Genomic DNA, 22,624 nt, shown 5'->3' with positions numbered 1-22,624 from the left:
ACCTATCTCCCTTCAGTTTCTCCGAATGCCCCCTCGTACCTGTTGTCCCCTTCAGTCTGAAGAATCTGTCCCTATCCACCCTCTCTATGCCCCTCATGATCTTGAAGGTCTCTATCATATCTCCCCTGAGCCTCCTCTTTTCCAGAGAGAAGAGCCCCAGCCTATCCAATTCCTATCTATTCCCGCGGGGATGGGGAAAAATTTGTCCCCAAGTCATTCTCTAGTTTAGCGAGCTTTTCAAAAGACCAATTAAAGTGATTTAGTATGGGAAACGATTGTAAACAGAGAGATAGCATGCATGATATTTATGGTAGTGGAAGGGAAGTGAGTCACAGAAAATGAGAAAAATGATTAAAATATATATATATAAAAGAGTAAAAATGAACAAAAATGAACATAAGAACATTAGAATTGCCCTTGCTGGGTCAGACCGGTGGTCCATCCTGCCCAGCAGTCCGCTCTCGCGGCAGCCCTCAGGTCAAAGACCAGTGCTCTAATTGAGTCCAGCCTCACCTGCATACATTCCAGTTTAGCAGGAACTTGTCCAACTTTGTCTTGAATCCCTGGAGGGTGTTTTCCCTTATAACAGATTCCGGAAGAGCGTTCCAGTTGTCTACCACTCTCTGGGTGAAGAAGAACTTCCTTACGTTTGTACGGAATCTATCCCCTTTTAACTTTAGAGTGCCCTCTCGTTCTCCCTGCCTTGGAGAGGATGAACAATCTATCTTTATCTACTAAGTCTATTCCCTTCGGTATCTTGAACGTTTCGATCATGTCACCTCTCAGTCTCCTCTTTTCAAGGGAGGAGAGGCCCAGTTTCTCTAATCTCTCATTGTACGGCAACTCCTCCAGCCCCTTAACCATTTTAGTTGCTCTTCTCTGGACCCTTTTCAGTAGTACTGTGTCCTTCTTCAAGTACAGCGACCAGTGCTGGACACAATACTCCAGGTGAGGGCGCACCATGGCTCGGCACAGCGGCATAATAACCTTCTCTGATCTGTTCGTGATCCCCTTCTTTATCATTCCTAACATTCTGTTTGCCCTTTTCGCCGCTACCACGCATTGCACGGACGGCTTCATCGACTTGTCGATCAGAACTCCCCAGTTTCTTGCTTGGGAGGTCTGTCCAAGTACTGCCACGGACATCCTGTATTCGTGCATGAGATTTTTGTCACCGACATGCATCACCTTACACTTATCCACGTTGAAATTGCAGCTCTACTCACTCGAGGTACGTCGAGAGAGGGGAGATATGATCGAGACATTCAAGTATCTCATGGGCCGCATCGAGGTGGAAGAAGACATCTTCTTCTTCAAGGGTCCTGCGGCAACAAGGGGGCATTCGTGGAAAATCAGGAGCGGGAAACTGCACAGTGACACTAGGAAGTTCTTCTTCACTGAAAGGGTGGTTGATCGCTGGAATAGTCTTCCACTTCAGGTTATTGAGGCCAGCAGTGTGCCAGATTTTAAGGCCAGATGGGATAGACATGTGGGATCTATCCGCAAAGATAGATAGGGAGGGTCACTGGGGTGGGCAGACTTGATGGGCCGTGGCCCTTATCTGCCATCTATTTCTATGTTTCTATTTATGTTTCTATGATGCCCATTTCTCGAGTTTGGTCATGTCATGTTGCAGAACCCTGAATGTGAGTATGTGAGTGTATGGCTTAATGAATCAGTGTGAGAATGATTTTATTTTTACAATGGCACAATTATACAATCGTTAAAGAGAGAGGAATGACGTGCAATTAATACAGTGGATTGATGGAAAACAGTCCAAGATTTTTAACACACTATTAGCGTGAGAATGAATGTTAATAGTTTTTATGTATATTGCAGAATATTGTAGCAGCCTAAGAGAGCCCTTGAAAAAGCCGGTATTTCTGGCAAAACAGGTCCTGTGGGGCCATGGCTGCCTGCAATCACTAAGATAAGTGTGAGCTGGTTAAATGAGCATATGATATTTGTTCAAGCACAGGATGTTCCCAGAAATTAGGTGTTATGTTATAACTTGGATTTACATGCCCAACTGCTGTAAGTTTGGTGTGAGGATTTACGGTGTGGGGTTGGGACAGAATGGGGCGTGGCCAGGTGTCCTCTTTTTTTTTAATGAAGAAATCTGGTAACCTTACTTATCACTAAACAACCTTTATAGAATTCGCACTTAACATAGATCTTGATGGCGCCTAATTTTGGGTGCTTTTTTACTGAATCCAGCTTTTTGTCCGCAGAGCACTGAGAGAGCACTCAGTCCCTGTCAGCCTTGTCTAGCACATGTCTCAGGAAAGGTACACTGCCTGACAGAGTTCATGTCTATTTTTAGTATGCGCTACGACAGTATGCTCAGGGTTATCATATGGCTCGGATTGAGACATCTGGGTTTTACTCCTGAGTGGAGTAGAATGGGTGCAAGTGGATCGATTTTTCACTCCGTCAAAAATGACAAAGACTAGGGGGACACTCGATGAAGTTACAGGGAAATACTTTTAAAACCGATAGGAGGAAATATTTTTTCACTCAGAGAATAGTTAAGCTCTGGAATGCATTGCCAGAGGTTGTGGTAAAAGATGATAACGTAGATAGTTTTAAGAAACGTTTGGACAAATTCCTGGAGGAAAAGCCTATAGTCTCTTATTAAGACATGGGGAAGCCTCTGCTTGCCCTGGATCGGTAGCACGGAAAGTTGCCAAGTTAAGATAATGAAGGGAATAGACATACAGCCTGTTTTACAAAACCGCGCTAGCGGCTGCTGCACGGCAACAGCCCCGAAGCCCTTTAAATCTCTATGGGCTTTGGGGCGTTACCGCGCAGCAGCCGCTAATGCGGCTTTGTAAAACAAGCCCTTAGAAGATAAAGACAGGTTGTTCACCCTCTCCAAGATAGAGAGAACGTGAGGGCACTCTCTAAAGTTAAAAGGGGATAGATTCTGTAGAAACATAAGGAAGTTCTTCTTCACCCAGAGAGTGGTAGAAAACTAGAGAACGCTCTTCCGGAGGCTGTTATAGGGGAAAACACCCTCCAGGGATTCAAGACAAAGTTAGACAAGTTCCTGCTGAACCAGAATGTACGCAGGTAAGGCTTGACTCAGGGCACTGGTCTTTGACCTAAGTGCCGCCACATGAGCGGACTGCTGGGCACGATGGACCACTGGTCTGACCCAGCAGCGGCAATTCTTATGTTCTTACTCTCTGGGATTCTAGAATCTTGCTACTCTTTGAGGATACTGCATGGAATGTTGCTACTATTTGGGTTATGGCCAGGTACTAGTGACCTGGATTGGCCACCATGAGGACTTGATGGACTATTGGGCTGACCCAGTAAAGCTATTCTTATGTTCTTTTTATTTTATTTATTTATTTTTACATTAAGTGCCAAGCATATAACTTGTATAGAAAGGATTAAATCACAAGAAATTGCACCCTCCAAAATACAGGACAAAAAAGTCACCTTTCTTTACAAAAAGGGAGAAAAGACCTCAGTGTCTAATAGGGGCTTTTTAAGCTTCCCATATAGACAGGCTAGTTTTAAACAGAATTTAATCCTAGCAGACACATCCTTGGTCAGAAAAACTCCCAATTAGTAAGTGAACCTCTATTCTAATTTTCTAATAGTTTTATATATTTTCTTATCGTTTTATATATTTTTTTAAACTTTTCTTCAAACAACAATTGTCAAAAATAGAAGTCACTTATCTGAGCACTTCGATATTCAGGTGTAGTCCTGGAGTAAAGCAAGCAGGAAAAACTGCTCTATGGAAAAAAGCTATCAGTCAAAACATTCTTCCAAAATATCCAACAGGGGCCCCTGTTTCGCAACAAAATGCTTCGTCAGGGATTTGAGCGATCACACACCCGCTTCCACTCCTGGAAGCCCCTATTAGACACTGAGGTCTTTTCTCCCTTTTTGTAAAGAAAGGTGACTTTTTTGTCCTGTATTTTGGAGGGTTCAATTTTTTGTGATTTATTTTGGGCATCCTTTTCTTGATTTTTTGGATATTTTAGAAAGGATTAAAGCCATAATACACTTTTTCCCCCAAAAAAGAAAAGAAAGAAGAAATAGAATAGCATTGGCTTAAATCAACTCAAGTCCTCTTAAATTGAAATCCAAGATTATTAGAAATTTCAGGTATAAAAGAATAGAATACAAAGAGCAAAAAAAGCTATTAGGACTGAGACAGAGTGACATATTTTAAACTAAAGAGCTCAGGAACTTTCTTTCTACAAGCATGTTAAAGACAGAAAAGATGTTAACTGGAAGGGTTCAAAAAATACATATTTTAACGAACGAAAGTACACAATGCATTTGCAAGGGTGTCTTAGATAGAAAGCCTCTCCTAGAGCTACAACACCAGGCTTCAAAAGAAGAAAATCACGTCTATACCTTTGCGTTTCTCGTGATAAATCGGGAAACATTTGTATTTTAAATCCAAGGAAATCTTTCTTTCTATTTTTAAAGAAAAGTCTCAAAATCCATTCTTTGTCAGGTGGAAGCACCACTGTTAATATTACAGTAAAACCTTGGATTGCCAGTAACTTGGTTTGCAAGTGTTTTGCAAGACAAGCAAAACATTTGATTAAATTTTAACTTGATATACAAGCAAGGTCTTGCAATACAAGTACATACAGTATATACACATCACAATGGAGCCGATGGTTCTTCTCTCTCTGACGCTGCAAGAGTGTAGTGACTGTTCCAAACGAGCGAGGTCTTGCAATACGAGTACATACAGTATACACACGTCACATCATCACAACTGAGCCGATGGTTCTTCTCTCTTTGACGCTGCAAGAGTGTAGTGACTGTTCCAAACGAGCGAGGTCTTGCAATACGAGTACATACAGTATACCCACGTCACATCATCACAACTGAGCCGATGGTTCTTCTCTCTTTGACGCTGCGGGAGTGTAGTGACTGTTCTAAATGAGCGAGGTCTTGCAATACCAGTACGTTTAGTATTTTGTATTAAAGTCCGAGTTTCCATTATTTCTTATGGGGAAATTCGCTTTGATATACGAGTGCTTTGGATTACAAGCATGCTTCTGGAATGAACTGTGCTCGCAAACCAAGGTTTGACTGTATATTCTTATGTTCTTAAGTAAGTAAGGAGGACAGATTGACACATTCTGAGTTTTACTTCCATTGAGTAAACTATCAAAGAACTATACTATAATTCTCACAGCTATACAAACATTAATAAAGTAGCATGAGACAGGCTATGATCAAAAGACCTATGCTTAAAACAGTTCAAGAAGTAATGCAAAAAATAAGTGGCGAAAAAGAGGCCTCAGAAAAATAATTTGCTCCTTATTTTCAGTACATGGTTGTCCTGTAATGGAACTAGCACAGTCACTGGGTCTCTTAAAAAAAAACAACCCTCCACTAAATAACAATAACTTCAATCACAGCCAAATTATTCTTTATAATACAGGAACGTACTTAGCCTCATAGCTGTCCAGGACAGTTAATCGCTCGTGTGAGTAGGCATTTCACTGTTAGAAGTCACGTCGCATAAACCTCCAAACTGGGGACAATCAAAGTAAACAAAACTTCAGCCAGACCCGACAGCGACCCTGTTTCACATCGAGCTGAAGAAATGGTCACTAGGTACTTAAGAGGATGGGTCAGTAGAGTGGGCAGACTTGATGGGCTATAGCCCTTTTCTGCCGTCTTCTTTCAATGTTTCTATGAGCCACTTCAAGGGCTCCAGTGGCCTTCTTCTCCCACGGATGAAGTGACGAACAGCAACAAACAAGCTAACATGTCCCATTTAAAGACTCACCGGTACCTTTTACTTGAGCCATAGGGTAACCCTAAGTTTGCTCATCTCTGTCTCTCTGAGCTGCATATGTAAAGATGAGCGTGTCATATACAGAACTGCCTAGCAGTAGATGTTTGGAGCTTTCTGAATTAGAGGTCAGAGTGGAGGAATAGCCTAGTGTTTTGTGCACCAGGGCTGAAACCAGGGAAGCTAAATCACATCTCTCTTTAAAGATCCATGACTGTGGTCTTCAGCAAGTCACTTCAACCTCCATCGCCTCAGATACAAGCTTAGACTGTGAGCCCTCCAGGGCCATACCTAGTGCACCTGAATATAATTTGCCTCGAAAAAAATTGAGCCAAATCCCAATAAATTAATAGCCAGTGGTTAAGGGCCAGTATTGCCTTGAGATACCAATCATATGAACTGCAGCATCCAGCAGCCCAGTTGCTTTCCTACACTTGAGTGAGGCTTGATTTACAACGGGAAAGAAAGTGGAGAGGATACGACTGCAGTGGAACAAAGGACACAGAAGGAATTCTTTTCTTTGAATGGTATTGTCTTGTAGGGTGTCAGGTCAAAAGCGCGCCGGGACAAAGGCGCGCCCAGACAATTGAGCGCAGCGCGCACCACCGCGCCGCTCTAAATTACTGTTTTTAGTGCTCCGATGGGGGTGTGTGGGGGGGAACTCCCCCACTTTACTTAATAGACATTGCGCCGCGTTGTGGGGGCGTTGTGGGGGGTGGGGGGGTTGTAACCCCCCACATTTTACTGAAAACTTAACTTTTTCCCTGTTTTTAGGGAAAAAGTTCAGTTTACAGTAAAATGTGAAGGGTTACAACCCCCCAAACCCCCCATAATGCCGGCACAATGTCTATTAAGTAAACGGGGGGGGAGGGTTCCCCAACAAAACCCCCCATCGGAGCCCCTAAAAACTGTAATTTAGAGTGGCGCGGCGGCGCACGCTGCGCTCAATTGTTGGCACGCGCTTTTGTCTTTCGCGCCATTGTCTATGAACCATCTTGTAGAGTGTGGTGCAGTGGTTAAAGCTACAGCCTCAGCACCCTGAGATTGTGGGTTCAAACCTACGCTGCTCCTTCTGACCCTGGACAAGTACTTAATCCCCTCCCCCCCATTGCCCCAGGTATATTAGATAGATTGTGAGCCCACCAGGACAGACAGTGAAAAATGCTTGAATATCTGAATAAATTCATGTAAATTGTTCTGAACTCCCCTGGGAGAACGGTATAGAAAATTGAATAAATTCGTAGTGTGAAAAGCTTTCGGCTCTGATAACCAGAGCTGGTATTGTGACATCATAATGCCTCATCCCACCAGTGCCTAAGAGCCAACCTCATCAGTGATGTCACAATGGTTTGATTGCCCAATACTTGGCATACTCTTGCTACATTTTGATTTCTAGAATTGCGCTATGGTTAAAGCTACAGCCTCAGCACCCTGAGGTTGTGGGTTCAAACCCACGTTGCTTGTGGCCCTGGACAAGTCACTTAATCCCCCCATTTCCCCTGGTATATTAGATAGATTGTGAACCCACTGGGACAGACAGGGAAAAATGATTGAGTACCTGAATACATTCATGTAAACTGTTCTGAGCTCCCCTGTGAGAACGGTATAGAAAATTAAATAAATAAATGAATGGCTGGTATTTTCTACGAATTAAAGCTGTATAATTTATTGAAACTCATATATATTTTTAGCCCAGTTCTATTTATTTTCTATGTGTGGGATGGGTGAGTGGGGGGTGGGAAGGAGGTTAAAAGGGAGGGAAATCATGCCTGCCACCACAGGTAGAAATACCAGGTGCCAAGTATGGTACTCAAATACCATCTGAGCCCCTCTGAGGGGGGTTCCTACTAAGCTTTTCCCAACTACAGGGCTATCCCCCTAGGGCATCTGGGCACAGGGGCATCAGACAAACAGGTCATTCCCTCCAGTAAGCATTTCTGTCAGTGACCTAAGCCAATTTACTGGAATCAAGCTATGTGTTTACTTTGACCAGGGAAGATAATTGTGCAAGGTAATTATGCAATTTGCCTATCGATGTACATAAAAGGAGCACGATAATTGAGCTCATATCCAGAAAGCCTCAGTACCTTGCAATTACTCCATCAGAGGTTCGGGACAGCAAACATGAACATGTTCTTAAAAAGTTGTTTACTGTTTCTTTATATTATTGCCCAAGTCTGGGCAATAGAAAGAGAACATTATATTGGGATTAAAGAAGTTAATTGGGACTATGCTCCTACAGAAAAGAATATTATATCAGGAAACTCTGTTACAGAAGATGAGTAAGTAGCTGTTATCACTTCTAACAATGCATGTGCTTTGTAATGTATATGACTTGACGTAATGAGCATAACCACTTTACTGTATATTGAAGGATATTATTGTTTCTCAGAGTGGCCAGGACTTGTTAGGTATGCTCCAGAATCCTAAAGCAAAAGCTTACTAGAGAATGACACAGGGACAGATTTTCCCCCGTCCCCACGGGAACTCATTTTCCTGTCCCGTCCCCGTGAGTTCTTTTCTTGTCCTTGCCCCGTTCCTGCAAGCTCTGTCCTCATCTGCACAAGCCTCAAACATTTTAAAATCATAAGTGTTCGAGGCTTATGCGGTTAAGGCAGAGCTTACAGGAATGGGGAAGGGACAGTGACAAAACTTGCGGGAACGGGACGAGGAAATTGAATTCCTGTGGGGACAGGGACAAATTTGTCCCCATGTCATTCTCTATCTTATACCCAAAAAGGCATCCTTCACAATTATGCATCTTGATCCTGTAATTCATTTTTTACACTAAAATGGACTTTACACATTTTTTAATAATAATTCCACAGAACAGAAATAAAGAAGTAAAATATAAGTAATTCAACCATTATTTAGTCCACAACTTTAGATGAAATCAACAGGAAAAAATAAGATCTGTGGAAATTTAAAACTAACGAAAGAACGGCAATACTCTGCATATCCTACAGCCGGTTTATGTCAGGTTACACTTTGTTCCTTTGATTCTACAAATTCTAACAGTTGCTTAGGTTCAAAAAACAGGTAATTCTTATTTCAATATGTAACAAAACATTTTTCAGGAAACTTTAATAGAAATATACCTCCCAAAGTTCTATGTTGGCCGCAATGCCAATAATTCTTTCCTCCGCCTTTGGGATTTCTGAGATAAATCTGGAAATACATTAACATTAGAACCCAAGAACTGATCATTTATATGACGGAAATACATTCGTAGTATACACTCCTTATCACTTTCCAAAGCAAGTGTTAACAGCAATGTTTTTCTCTCTGTATTAACCTCCAAAGAGTTTTCTAGGAAATTATACATATTTAATGCAAGTGCAGAACAATCTGCAAGCACGTTGTAGGTGGTATCTTTTAATTGAATTAACAATACAACTGTTACCAGCTTTTGAAACTTATACTGTTGGAAGCTAGTCACAAATGCATTCAGTACAATAAAAAAGTATCAGCCACAGTTTACATAAGCATGAATTAATGAGAGAACGCCAACATGATTTTAGTCAAGGAAAATCTTACCTCACCAATCTACTGCATTTCTTTGAAGAGGTGAATAAACATGTGGATAAAGGTGAACCGGCTGATATTGTATATTTGGATTTTTCAAAAGGCATTTGACAAAGTACCTCATGAAAGACTTCTGAGGAAATTAGAAAGTCATGGGATAGGAGGTAATGTCCTATTATGGATTAAGAACTGGTTGAAAGATAGAAAACAGAAAGTTGGTTTAAATCAGTGGTTCCCAAACCTGTCCTGGGAGACCCCCAGCCAGTCAGGTTTTCAAGATATCCCTAATGAATATGCATGAGAGAGATATGCATACCTGTCACTTCCATTATATGCAAATCTCTCTCATGCATATTCATTAGGGATATCTTGAAAACCTGACTGGCTGGGGGTCCCCCAGGACAGGTTTGGGAACCACTGGTTTAAATGGTCTAATCTAATCTAATCCTTAGGTTTGTATACCGCATCATCTCCACGTTCGTAGAGCTCGACGCGGTTTACAGTAGGAGAAATAGGAAGGAACTACAATAGAGGGTTAGAGGTAGAAGTGTGAAGAAAATTTAGAGGACTTGGGATGCCAAGATATAAGAGTTTCCTTGATTCCTAAGTTGGAGGGAGACTTACATTTTTTGAGAAAAGCCAGGTTTTCAGATGTTTGCGGAAAACTTGGAGAGAGCTCAAGTTCCGAAGAGGGGAGGTAAGGTTGTTCCAGAGCTCAGTGATTTTGAAGTGGAGGGAGGTCCCTAGCTTTCCTGTGTGGGAAATGCCTTTTAGTGAGGGGAAGGATAGTTTTAATTTGTGGGAGGATCTGGTGGTATTAAGGTTTGAGGAATTCCAAGAAAGAGGGATAAAGGGAGGAAGGATACCATATAGGATTTTGAAAGTTAAACAGGCGCATTTATAGTGGACCCTGGCGATTATCGAAAGCCAGTGGAGCTTGGCCAGGAGTGTGGAGACATGGTCAAATTTACTTTTAGCGAAGATGAGCTTGGCCGCAGCATTCTGAATCCGTTGGAGTCTGTGGAGGTTTTTCTTAGTTAGGCTTAAGTAGATAGAGTTGCAATAGTCCAATCTGGAGAGGATGATGGATTGGACAATATTCTCAGTGGGGAAGGGTAAATTGTGGAGTTCCTCAAGGGTCTGTGTTGGGATCACTGATTTTTAACATATATATCAATGATCTAGAGATGAGAATAACGAGTGAGATAGTTATCCCCACCTTTTACAAAACTGCAGAAGCAGTTTTTAGCGCAAGCTAGCACACTGAATGCTCTGCACTGCTCCCAACGCTCATAGGAACTCTGAGTGTCAGGAGCAGCGCAGAGCATTCAGCACACCGACCTGCGCTACAAACCGCTTTCACAGTTTTTGTAAAAAGGAGGGTGGTTAAATTTGCCGATGACACAAAGTTGTTAAATCGCAAGAGGATTGTGAAAAATTGCAAGAGGAGCAATTTCTTATAAGAAGTCCTTTGGCCTTTGCCAATGATGTTAATCTCTGATGCCCTCTTTAAAAAAAAAATTCAAAAACAATAAATAAAAAATGTTAAATTTATGAAGCTAATATAAAAATGTTTAATAACATAACAATGTTTGGGTGATTTGGACAGCATTTAGTATTTTTTCACCATATATTGAAGATAATGCTGAGATAAAAGTTTGATCTGTTCTTTCTTTTCTGTAGTTTTCCTGTTGTTGTTTTTTTTGGAGGCTCATTTCTTAATTTTCCACAACTTCACTGAAACAGATAACAGGAATTGGAAAACATACAATAATTAGTCAGGAGTTGCTATGAGTCCTCAGAGTACATCTGCTGTAGAAGAAGCAATGCCTGCTGAATTTGCAGGAGAGGTGAGCATGTGAGAATGAGTTGTAGGCCTTTAGAGTCCTACCTAGAAAATGAAGAATCTGCTTCCATGATTCCCTCAGCAGCTTTCCCCGATAAGAATAAGACTGCATATCAATAAGGTGAAAAGGTCAGCATAACATATAAATTTAAAGTAAACGGAATCTAAGTATATACAGAATAGCAATATAACATAATTACGGTTGTAACCGGAAAAGCCATGTAGATGTCTAGCAGTGCTATAGAAATTATAAATAGTGGTAGCAGTGAAATAATGCTCCCCTTTCTTAGCAGATACTCTCAAGTGAATGTTTCTGTTCAAGGAGTTGCACTATAAAAAAAGATTTCATGCTCTAACAGGATTCCCTTTACTTGCCTTTCCAAATATCCTTATTGACAGGAAACTCCTACAGGTGTGGTTTTATATTCCTCCCAGGACCCCAAGCATTCATTAGTTGGTTGACATGCCCTTTCCAAGCATTCTTCCTATGGATTTTCTGTCTTTCAGCTTCACTCACTGTAGCTACTCATCACATTCATACTTCAGACCAGCAAATGCCCTCCAGCCATGATTACAATATTCTTGGTGGGGCAGTACCAATAAGACTCAAAGCACAGGAGTACATATTCTCTGGGATGTATTATATGCCACAGATGGTAAGTTTTTTCCTCCCCGTCCTACCAAACCCTTGTGCCCATAATGCAATTCCTTGCATTATGGCTTTCACCATAATTTTGAACATTGATTACTATAATGCTCTTTATCAGGGCATAACACAGAAAGAAATCTGTCTACAACTATTGCAAAATACTGCCGTTAAATTAAATTACCTTGCAAAAAAATATGATCATGTCACTCCCCTTTTTTGCAAAGCACACTGGTTACCCATTACTCATCGTCTCTCCTATAAAATATTCCTATTAACCTTCAAAACAAAAAACTCCAATCAACCAGCCTTCATCGACAAACTTCTGATCCCATATGCTTCTTCCAAGACACTCCGATCCAACAATCAAAACCTACTTACCATCGATACGTGAACTTTTCTGTGATACTATTTGCAAATCCATTTTTTCGGTCACTTCCCCATCTCTGTGGAATGCCCTCCCATTGGATCTCCGACTAGAAAACTCTCTAGAAAAATTTAAATCTAAACTCAAGACTTTTCTTTTCAAGGATGCCTACAACCTCTAATCCCAGCTTTCTATAATAATCCTCATTTAATTCATTGAAGTATTTTGGAACAAATAAAACACTTCTTTTGAAGCGAGCCTTACCCTAATGTATCTCCCCCCCCCCCCCCACACACACACACTTACCTCCCTTTTGTTTTTATTTTTCTCGATGTATGTACTAACTTACCTTTCTCTCCTCCCCCTCGTTTCATGTACGTCAGTTTGTTCATACTCCCGTTTACTTTATCTATTTTAACATTAGATATGATATATTTTATATTTTTAATTGTTTTATTCTAAACCGTTTAGATTCCTGGCTGATAAACAATATATCAAAGATAAAGAAACTTGAAACTTGATAACTGGCATTAAGCCTGGCACAGGCACTAATAGGAATGGTTTATCTGGTTATATCCAAGTAAATAGCTCATACATAGGAAGTAATTCTATAATTGGGTGCCTAATAGGCAGCTGGTAGGAGCCAAATGACTTTTGAAAAGAGACTTGAAAACCTGAATATGTATACCAAGAAGAAAGGAGGTATAAATGTGTAAATACTTTAAAAATATTAATATGCAAACTAATCTTATTCAGAGACATGGAAGAGTTAGAAGCAGAGGTCATGAATTGAAGTTGCAGGGTGGGAGACTTAAGAGCAACATCAGGAAATACTTTTTAACAGAAAGGGTTGCGGATACCTGGAATGCCATCCCAGGAGAGGCAGTGAAGATGAAAACGGTAACATAATTCAAGGAAAAGCTGAGCCAGTGCGGAAACAAGAAACTGCAGATGGCAAGGAAGCCGAAGCCCACCATCTAAATGTAGAGTCATGACCGCGTTGGAATGATGGAGGAGCAGCAGGCTGGGGGAGGGGGGTGGGGGTGGGAGAGCAGAGATGATGCAGGAAGCCGACAAGGACCATGTTTCACATTCACTGTTTCCTGGTAATCTACAAAAAGAACATATCACACTGTTACTAAGGAATTCATCAATATACAACTTAATCCAAACAGGAATTTCAGCTGTAACATATTATCATCCAAGCAGACGCCACATCTGACTTGGTGACGTCAAACCCAGAAATATTTAAGCCCAGCTGGTGTATGAAAGAAGCCAATGGAACAACGGATTTCAGAGAAGACCAATCCAATGTCATAATGAGTCCATTAGGAGCAGAGGTATCTAGCACAAATATCCAACATTGTTCCTTATAGTTAAGTAATGATTCAATATTATATTTTCTATAAGCCTGCTTATTAAGGAATGCCCTTAATTAATATAACTCATATCATACAGCATATTTAAAGCATCCAGGCTGTTCTTTTCAAACTTTAGCTTTAACTTACTGGCTTATATATAACTCTCTCACTTGCATATTAAGAAGCTCTCAGAAGCGGCTTTATTCATGGGAAATAATTCACCCGATAAAAATCTTTACAAGACCGCAAGCTTCCTTATTGGCTTCAACTTTAATATATCATATTATATTCTTATTTTGCTGTATTCTTTAATTTAATTTAAAATATACACTTATTTCTCTTGTCAACTGTTACAAAACCCTTATGCCGACATGCATGTTTTGCAATTTGCCTCAAGGCTGGGTTTGCTTGGTTTTCACCATAGCTTCTTGCAAATTCCTTATTCAACAATATTATCAGGTGAATTATTTCCCGTGAATAAAGCCGCTTCTGAGAGTTTCTTAATATACAAGTGAGAAAGTTATAAATATGCTAGTAAGTTAAAGCTGTGGAGGGGCATAATCAAAAGATACATCTAAGTCCGTTTTGGGCCTAAGTTGCTAGTCATTCAAAGTTGGACATGGGAAAAGGTCCATTTTTGAAAAATACATCCAACATATTTTTTTCCTGAAAATCATCTAACTGTACATTCAGCCATCTGATCATCCAGACCGCTAAGTCGTCCATCTTTATACCCCATTTTCATCCAAAAATTTGTCCAAGTCAAAAACACCTAGAAAAAGACCTTTTGGATGTGGGCGGGGTCAGCAAAGTGATGGACTGGACACCCAAACATTGCACCAGAGTAGTGGGGTACCTTACAGGGCACTGCTGTGAACTTCACAAAAAGGGTGCCACATACACATCTCACTACAACAACCTTATAGGTCATGGTGAGCCCCCCCAAACACCCCCTAGAACCGACTAGAACCACCGGTCTGCTACCCCAATAGCCCTTATGGCTGCAAGTGCCACTTATATGGCAGTACATAAGGGTTTGGGGTTTCACCATGCATGCAGTGGTTAGAGTGGCTTATGGGCCTGGGTCCTCTTCTCTATGGGTCACTAGCTCATCCCCCAGACCACTTAAGCCACCTTTGTGCAGCTCTACTAGGCTTTCCTATGCCAGGCTGCCAGGTGATGATATTCTGGAGGCAGATATGTAAAGTTGTTATTACAATTTTTATGGCAGTGGGGGGTGGGGGGTGGGGGTCAATGATCACTGGAAGAATGTGTAGGGGTCTGTACTTTGTCCCTACTGTGATTATCTGGTCATTTTGGATTCCTTCTTGTGACTTAGACCTGGTTTTAGATGGCCTAAGTCACAATGTTCAAGTTTCGTCTAGGCAGTGTTGTAAAACTTTTGGTTATACATGCAGTACGACTAAGTCTAGGACAGCCCATATCCCACCCAAATCCCGCCCTCACCACTCCTCCTAAAATGCCCCTTTTAGCTCTGGGCGTACTGCAGCACTGTGAAGGCCTAAGTCATTTTTAGATACGTTTAAAATCCGGTTCGATTATTGGCACTTGGACAACTTGTCTCACTGATCGTCTACGTGCCGATTTAGGCCGGGTTTTAGGCGTATTACCATTTCAATTATGACCCCAAAGTTTGAAAAGAACAGCTTGGATGCTTTAAATATATGATATGAGCTATATAAAAGCATAATTACAACTGGCACTGGTGTTTAAAACTTAGGGGTCCTTTTATTAAGGTGTGCTAACTGATTTAGTGCATGCTAAAGATTAGCGTGCGCTAAATGCTAAGGTGCCCATAGAATATAATAGATGCCTTAACATTTAGCACAAGCTAATCTGTAGCACTTGCTAAATCAATTAGCACACCTTAATAAAAGGACCCCTTAATTAATATAAAGCTTAATAGTACTAATGTAAGTGGGAAGAGAGAGGTGTTGGTAGTCTAATTTTTCCCCCAAAATATTTTATTGAAGTTTTAAAGAAAACATCACAACAAAAGATAATAATAACAACTCCAACACGCCATCAAGGCTGGTTTCCCATAACTTAATGCTTTATAGGATCAACCAAGCTTGCCAATTATATGTTATACTGTGAGGATCCAATGTCATGAAGCTTCAAGCTGGTATAAGCTACTAGGGCTTTAAACTAGGTAAGTTGGGGGAGGGTACGGGCATTAATAACCTATCTAATGAAGTAAGCTGCAAATACCATTCAGGATCTGAGGTATATACACATAGCAATCATGGATCTGGGGGGGGGTGCTCACATTTCCGTGTTCGGGGGGGATACTGACATTTCCGAGTCCGGAGTAAGTTCACACTGTGTTTCAGGGTCTAAGGAGAATACACACATTGCAAACAATACCAAAGGAGCCGATGGAGCTCAATCGGGAATATCACTAGATAGCCATAACAAACCTAGGATTTGGAAGGCTATGTACGTCAATGCCCACAGTTTGGGCAACAAGATTCTGGAATTGGAGACGGAAATGAGGGGCGCCGACCTAGATGTGGTGGCGATATCCGAAACCTGGCTTACAGACTCTCACAGGTGGGACATGGTCATACCGGGTTACAATTTGTTCCGCCGAGACAGGGAGGGCAAAATGGGAGGAGGGGTAGCACTATATGCCAAAGATGACATCAAAGTTACCAGAATCACAGATGTTAGGTACACAGGGGAATCCCTTTGGGTAAATTTGGCCAGGGGAAAGGACAAATGCCTGTACCTTGGCATAGTATACAGACCTCCAAGGCAACAGGAAGACCTTGATATGGAATTAATCGAGGACATAGAGAATATCACCTTGCGTGGGGACACAGTATTGATGGGTGACTTCAATATGCCTGACGTGAATTGGAACACACTTTCCTCTGCGACCGGCAGCAGCAGAAGGCTATTAAACTCTATAAAGGGAGCAAGACTCAAGCAAATGGTTTTGGAGCCAACTAGGGATCAAGCGATTCTAGACCTAATACTTACCAACGGAGAAAGTGTCACAGATGTCTCTGTGGGAGACACGCTGTCATCCAGTGACCACAACATGGTATGGTTTAACCTCAGAAAAGGTTTCACCAAATCCAACACATTAACTAAGGTCCTCAGCTTCAAGGACACCAACTTCGAGGACATGGGGGAATTCATCCATCAGTCGCTGCAAAACCAAGCAGAGACTGATAATGTAGAGGAATTGTGGTCAACACTGAAAGCTACCATACACGAAGCAACAAACCGATTTATTAAATCTGTAAGTAAACGACGAAGAAAAAACAAACCACAGTGGTTCTCTACGGAGGTCTCCAACCTCATAAAAGAGAAGAAAAGAGCATTCATCTCCTTTAAACATTCAGGGAAGCAGGGCTCCAGGGAAGACTATCTGGCCAAGTCAAGAACCGTCAAAACAGCAGTCAGAGAGGCCAAATTGCAGGCGGAGGAGAATCTAGCAAAGAATATCAAAAAGGGCGATAAAGCATTCTTTAGGTATATTAGTGATAGAAACAGGAACACAGGAGGGATAGTACGCCTTAGGAAACCGGACGGGAACTATGTAGAATCAGACTCCGAGAAGGCTAAACTGTTAAATGAATACTTTTGCTCAGTTTTCACCCGTGAGACGCAGGGATCCGGCCCTCAGCTACCAACAGGGGATAGCTCGATAGACCCGTTTTGCAGCTTCGAGTTTACGCCCAGTAGTGTTTACAGTGAACTATCCAAACTCAAGGTTCACAAAGTTATGGGGCCAGACAACATACACCCCAGAGTACTCAGGGAGTTAAGAGACACCTTGGCGAAACCACTATCAACACTCTTCAATCTCTCCCTCGGCAAAGGAAAAGTCCCGCTAGACTGGAAAACGGCTAATGTCATTCCACTCCACAAAAAAGGAAGCAGGACGGAAGCTACGAACTACAGACCAGTGAGTCTCACATCAATAGTAAGCAAACTAATGGAAACTCTAATCAAGCACCAATTGGATACGGTCCTTAACGAGGGGAATCTGCGAGATCCCCGTCAACATGGGTTTACAAAGGGGAGGTCCTGTCAATCCAACCTGATCAGCTTCTTTGACTGGGTGACGAGGAAGCTGGATATTGGGGAGTCCCTGGACGTCGTGTACTTAGATTTCAGCAAAGCATTCGATAGCGTACCACACCGCAGGTTGTTGAGCAAGATGAGCTCTATAGGTTTGGGAGATACCTTGACTACATGGGTGGGGGACTGGCTGGGGGGTAGACTTCAGAGGGTGGTGGTGAATGGCTCCCCCTCCGAAACGACAGAGGTGATAAGTGGAGTGCCGCAGGGCTCGGTCTTGGGCCCAATCTTGTTCAACATCTTCATAAGGGACTTGGCTGAGGGGCTTCAGGGTAAATTAACGTTATTCGCCGATGATGCCAAATTATGCAATATAGTGGACAAGAACACAACAGGACCTGACAACAAATCCAAGACCGATAGTATGGCACACGACCTCCTCCTACTGGAGAATTGGTCCAGGACCTGGCAACTAAACTTCAATGCCAAAAAATGCAAGGTCATGCACCTTGGCAACAAAAATCCATGTAAGACTTACACTCTTAATGGTGAGATCCTAGAGAGAACTGTAGCGGAACGAGACTTAGGGGTAATCATCAGTGAGGACATGAAGACTGCAACTCAGGTGGAGAAAGCTTCATCTAAAGCCAGACAAATCATGGGTTGCATACGAAGGAGTTTCGTTAGCCGTAAGCCCGAAGTCATAATGCCATTATATAGGTCCATGGTGAGACCCCATCTGGAATACTGTGTACAATTCTGGAGACCACATTACCGCAAAGATGTGCTGAGACTTGAATCGGTCCAGCGAATGGCCACACGGATGGTCACGGGGCTCAGGGATCTCCCGTATGAGGAACGGCTGAATAAATTGCAGCTCTACTCCCTAAAGGAACGCAGGGAGAGGGGGGACATGATCGAGACATTCAAGTACCTCACGCGCCGTATCGAGGTGGGGGAGGATATCTTCTTCTTCAAGGAACCCACGTCAACACGAGGGCATCCATGGAAAATCAGGGGAGGGACATTGCATGGCGACACCAGGAAATACTTCTTCACCGAGAGGGTGGTGGATCGATGGAATGGTCTTCCGATGCAGGTGATTGAGGCCAGCAGTGTGCCTGATTTTAAAGCTAAATGGGATCGAAAGGTGGGATCTCTTCGCAAAGGGAGGTAGGGAGGGTCATTGGTGTGGGCAGACTTGATGGGCCTTGGCCCTTATCTGCCGTCACTTTCTATGTTTCTATGTTTCTATGTTTCTATACTTGCATAGGAAACCTCTTTCTGGACTTCAATCTATTTGGTCTAGAGAGTTGCAATGTTCGATTCCATCTGAGAAATGGAAGAGGATATGGACTCAAAGGATAATATGCATGGCCTCAGCTTTGTTAAGACAAACTCTTTACCTTGTGCTTCATAGAACATTATGGACTATCAAGATCAAAAATTGGATGCTAATAAGTCTAACGCATGTTGGAGCTGCAAAAAAGAAGTAGGAACACTTGACTATCTTTTGTTTTACTGCCCATTGGTTCAAACATTCTGGCACGATGTGTGGAATAAAATTCACAGCATATTGGAAGTTTGTATACCTTTATCATATGGCATGATGATAGGTGAAGCACGTGCTACATCAGCCACACTATTGCCAACAAACAAAAACAAATGGTTCTTGATTCTGTCTGGAATGTCAATATAGTCAATAGTTAAAAACTGGAAGGATTCCACACTGTTGAATTTTCACTTTTGGTGGGAAACTGTATGTCTCTTCTATAGGTATGAAGCTAATTTGGCTGAAAGATCAGGGAATATGACCTCATTTAAGGATGTTTAGAGCCCCTTAGAGGGTTTCGTTAAGCAGTATGTGAACAGAGTTTTAGCCTAAACTCTGCCCTTAGGTGGCTGGGAATAATGATAATTGTACAAATATTTTCAATCAAATATTGTTTATTAAAAATTAACAGAATAATCTTGTTTCAAAAAGCATTTGTACAATGGAGACACATACAGTGTAAAACGCACCTTTTCTGACTAAACATGGTCTCAGAGTAACTATTCTGGTTCATTCATTTATGTACTCTTGCAATGACCAATATTACATCACTCCAACCTACCAATGGTCAGCCAGCAGAGGCTGTCCTATGTATTTGAACAAAGAAATTCCTTTTAGCTCATATAGGTACCAGGCTTAAAGAAAAGTTTTACAAATTATATATTTGTTCATAGCAATTTTCTGAATAAGCATAAAACATTATAATATACCCCAAAAAATTCCTTCTCCCAGTATTCTTTAAAAGTTTAAATCAAAACAGTTCTCTGACCCTTCAGAACTCATGCTTTGAAAAAAACTGACAGTTTCAAGTTACAGCAGAGAAAACCCATACCATCCCCCTTAATGAGAATTCCTATACTGGGCCTCTCAAAGACTGGCATTTCCATGGTAACAGTGTCCTTGCCTTTAACTTAACCATTTCCATATGTTGTCTCTGGAATTTCCAAAACCTAAAATTTTATAGCATTAGTCTTATAAACCATTTCATATTTAAATACACATACAATTCACATCCATTTTGGGATCCCAAACATTCACGTACATGCCACACATAATATTTCATTCATATTTCAGTCATATTCAATACTTCTTTAGAGCATATTTAAGAACTTTAGGCTTTCTTTTTTTACCCAGCAATGGAATGCCAGGAACATCTGTTATCACTCAAGTCATGAGGTTTCTGCTATCCTCCTGGGTATGGTTAGTCCAGATGAAGAACACCAGAAAACAGGCTTTTAAGCGGGAAACTGAAATATGGTTTAGACAAAGAATCAAAGAATACTGAGCAGAAAGAGAGAGATAAAAATTAATACCTCTATAAATGTGTTATATATACATATATAATTTCCCTTATGATCTTGCTTAATCCAGCAATTCACAGGGAAGAGGTAAAACGCGGACCTTGCTGTCTAACACCACACGTCCTTAAAGATCTGAGGTCCGTGCCACTTGTAGCTTCTGGCTCTGACAGACCTCGATGACAATTTAGTTCTGACGGATCTGTCTCAGCATAGGGAGGGAAAAGTATTAGGATTTGTCAGCACTAAAATGTCATAGAGGTCTGTCAGAGCCAGAGACTAGTGCTGGAGCAGCTCTAAAATGAATCCTTTAAACCAGTTTCCTGGTAAAAGAAAGTGAGAGGTGGTTGTGCATGCTATATCCCTATCCTACCCTGCCTATGGGGGTCTGCTTAAATCTGACTTTCTTTCTGGGCGCTGTCCATTCTCATTTGTGTTCTGCATCACATTGGTTACTGTTTTATGGATCTTAAAGGGAGAGGGGGGTTTATAATTGTAATTGTTATTTTTATGTCTTCTCTTGGTTTGTAGAAACGATCTTGAATTGCAGATGCTATGAAGAGGGTATATAAAGTTCTATAAATAAATATTAGTTATGAGCAATAATGAAGCCATGCATTTCCCAAACGGATAAATCGGAAAGACAATTATTCTCCAGCGTGCTTAAAGCACGGTATATATGACACGGTATATATGACATCTGGAAGCGCTACTCGTGGATCAGCAAGGCAACACCCATGATACCCCTTTGAATACTTTCTGAACAATACAGTGATTTTTGCATAAGGGCTACTCCACTCAGTTTCCTTCGTTATTTGTAGGAGGGGAGGCTCTACTAAAACCATTCCCCTTAATTAACTTTTGCAGAAAATCTCTCCTGCAAAATATACCAGTGGTGGGGACTCAGCCCAACCGTCTGGGCTCTATAAACATTCAATTATTGCCAGCAAAGTAGCACGAAATTTGCATTCACCGATTAGCACGTATAAGATTTTCTGTGCTCTTTAAAGAGTATATACATTGTTTTTTTTTCAGTAAATTTAAAAATCTGAGGTTCGTGCCACTTTTAGTCTCTGGCTCTGATAGACCTCTATGACATTTTAGCGCTGACGGATCCTAATACTTTCCCCTCCCTATGCTGAGACGGATCCGTCAGAGCTAAATTGTCATTGAGGTCTGTCAGAGCCAGAAACTACAAGTGGCACAGACCTCAGATTTTTAAGGACATGCGGTTTTAGATCCGCGAGGTCTGTCAAGTTCGTGAGGTCCGCATTTTACCCCTTCCCCAATTCACATAAAGAGAATATTATTAGATTTATATTACAATTAATCTCTAGTTTTTCTGACCTTGGCTGCAATCATATTCAAATTTTTATATCTTTGTATCTAACTTTTCATGGACTCCTAATTGGGCATAGGCCTTAACTTCCACAAATGCATTACTAACTAGATTTACCCAGAATCATATGAAAAGTAGGTAGTGCGTTGCATTTCTCTGTAAGATGTTAAAATTTAATAAAGATTGAACTAAAAAAAAAAAAAAAGTTATAGGGTGTCATAACATATAATCCAAACTAAATACAATAACATTTATTCTTTAAATTAAGTAAGCAGTCCCATACTTTCTTAATTTTTTTATACTACCACACTTCATTGCATACATTTTTTCATACTTACTATAAAAGCATAACATATTATATTCCAATTTAGTGCACTTTACAAGACCAACAAAATTTTCCCTTGGAGGTATCTATTTTCAATAATTTAATTGGGGTCCATAGCACCTTATGCATTAAGAAGAATGAAGATTGCATTAAACCTGCTGAGTGTAATGAAGTGGTAATTGATTTCCATATTAGGTTCCATAGAGACTCAACCAATTGTTTATTTAAATCAAACTCCCAAGTTCCCTGAATTCCCTTGAGTGTCTTACATACATTTAATTTCAAACACTTGTACCACTTAGCAGCTGCACCTTTACAATTTGATAATGAAGAACAAAGTGATATAGAGTCTGGTTGCTCCTCCTATATTTTGATTTGAGGATGAGCTGATTTAATACAATGTAGAAGCTGGATCCACCTACTATATAATATTGGTGTTTAGGCAGTCCATATTTTCCTAGAAGATCCGAAAATGGTATCCAATCATGTTGGTGCAATAACTGTCAGAATTGCTAAATACCAGC

The 22,624-nt window shown here is 41.1% G+C and overlaps 1 protein-coding gene across 1 annotated transcript in view; it reads left to right on the top strand.

Moving 5' to 3' along the window:
• Window positions 1-7,871: 7,871 nt before the first annotated feature.
• The window catches only part of CP (ceruloplasmin), a 96,679-nt gene continuing 81,926 nt past the window's right edge, over window positions 7,872-22,624 (top strand). The window contains exon 1 of the mRNA XM_033957793.1: window positions 7,872-8,067. Within this exon, the coding sequence (XP_033813684.1) occupies window positions 7,910-8,067 (158 nt within the window). The 5' untranslated portion in view covers window positions 7,872-7,909. The remainder of the gene's footprint in view (window positions 8,068-22,624) is intronic.

Source organism: Geotrypetes seraphini, chromosome 9, assembly GCF_902459505.1.
Source record: "Geotrypetes seraphini chromosome 9, aGeoSer1.1, whole genome shotgun sequence".
In the NCBI taxonomy this organism is placed as follows: domain Eukaryota; kingdom Metazoa; phylum Chordata; class Amphibia; order Gymnophiona; family Dermophiidae; genus Geotrypetes; species Geotrypetes seraphini.
The sequence above is the reverse complement of the archived record's forward strand: the minus strand, read 5'-3'. Positions and strand labels throughout refer to the sequence as shown.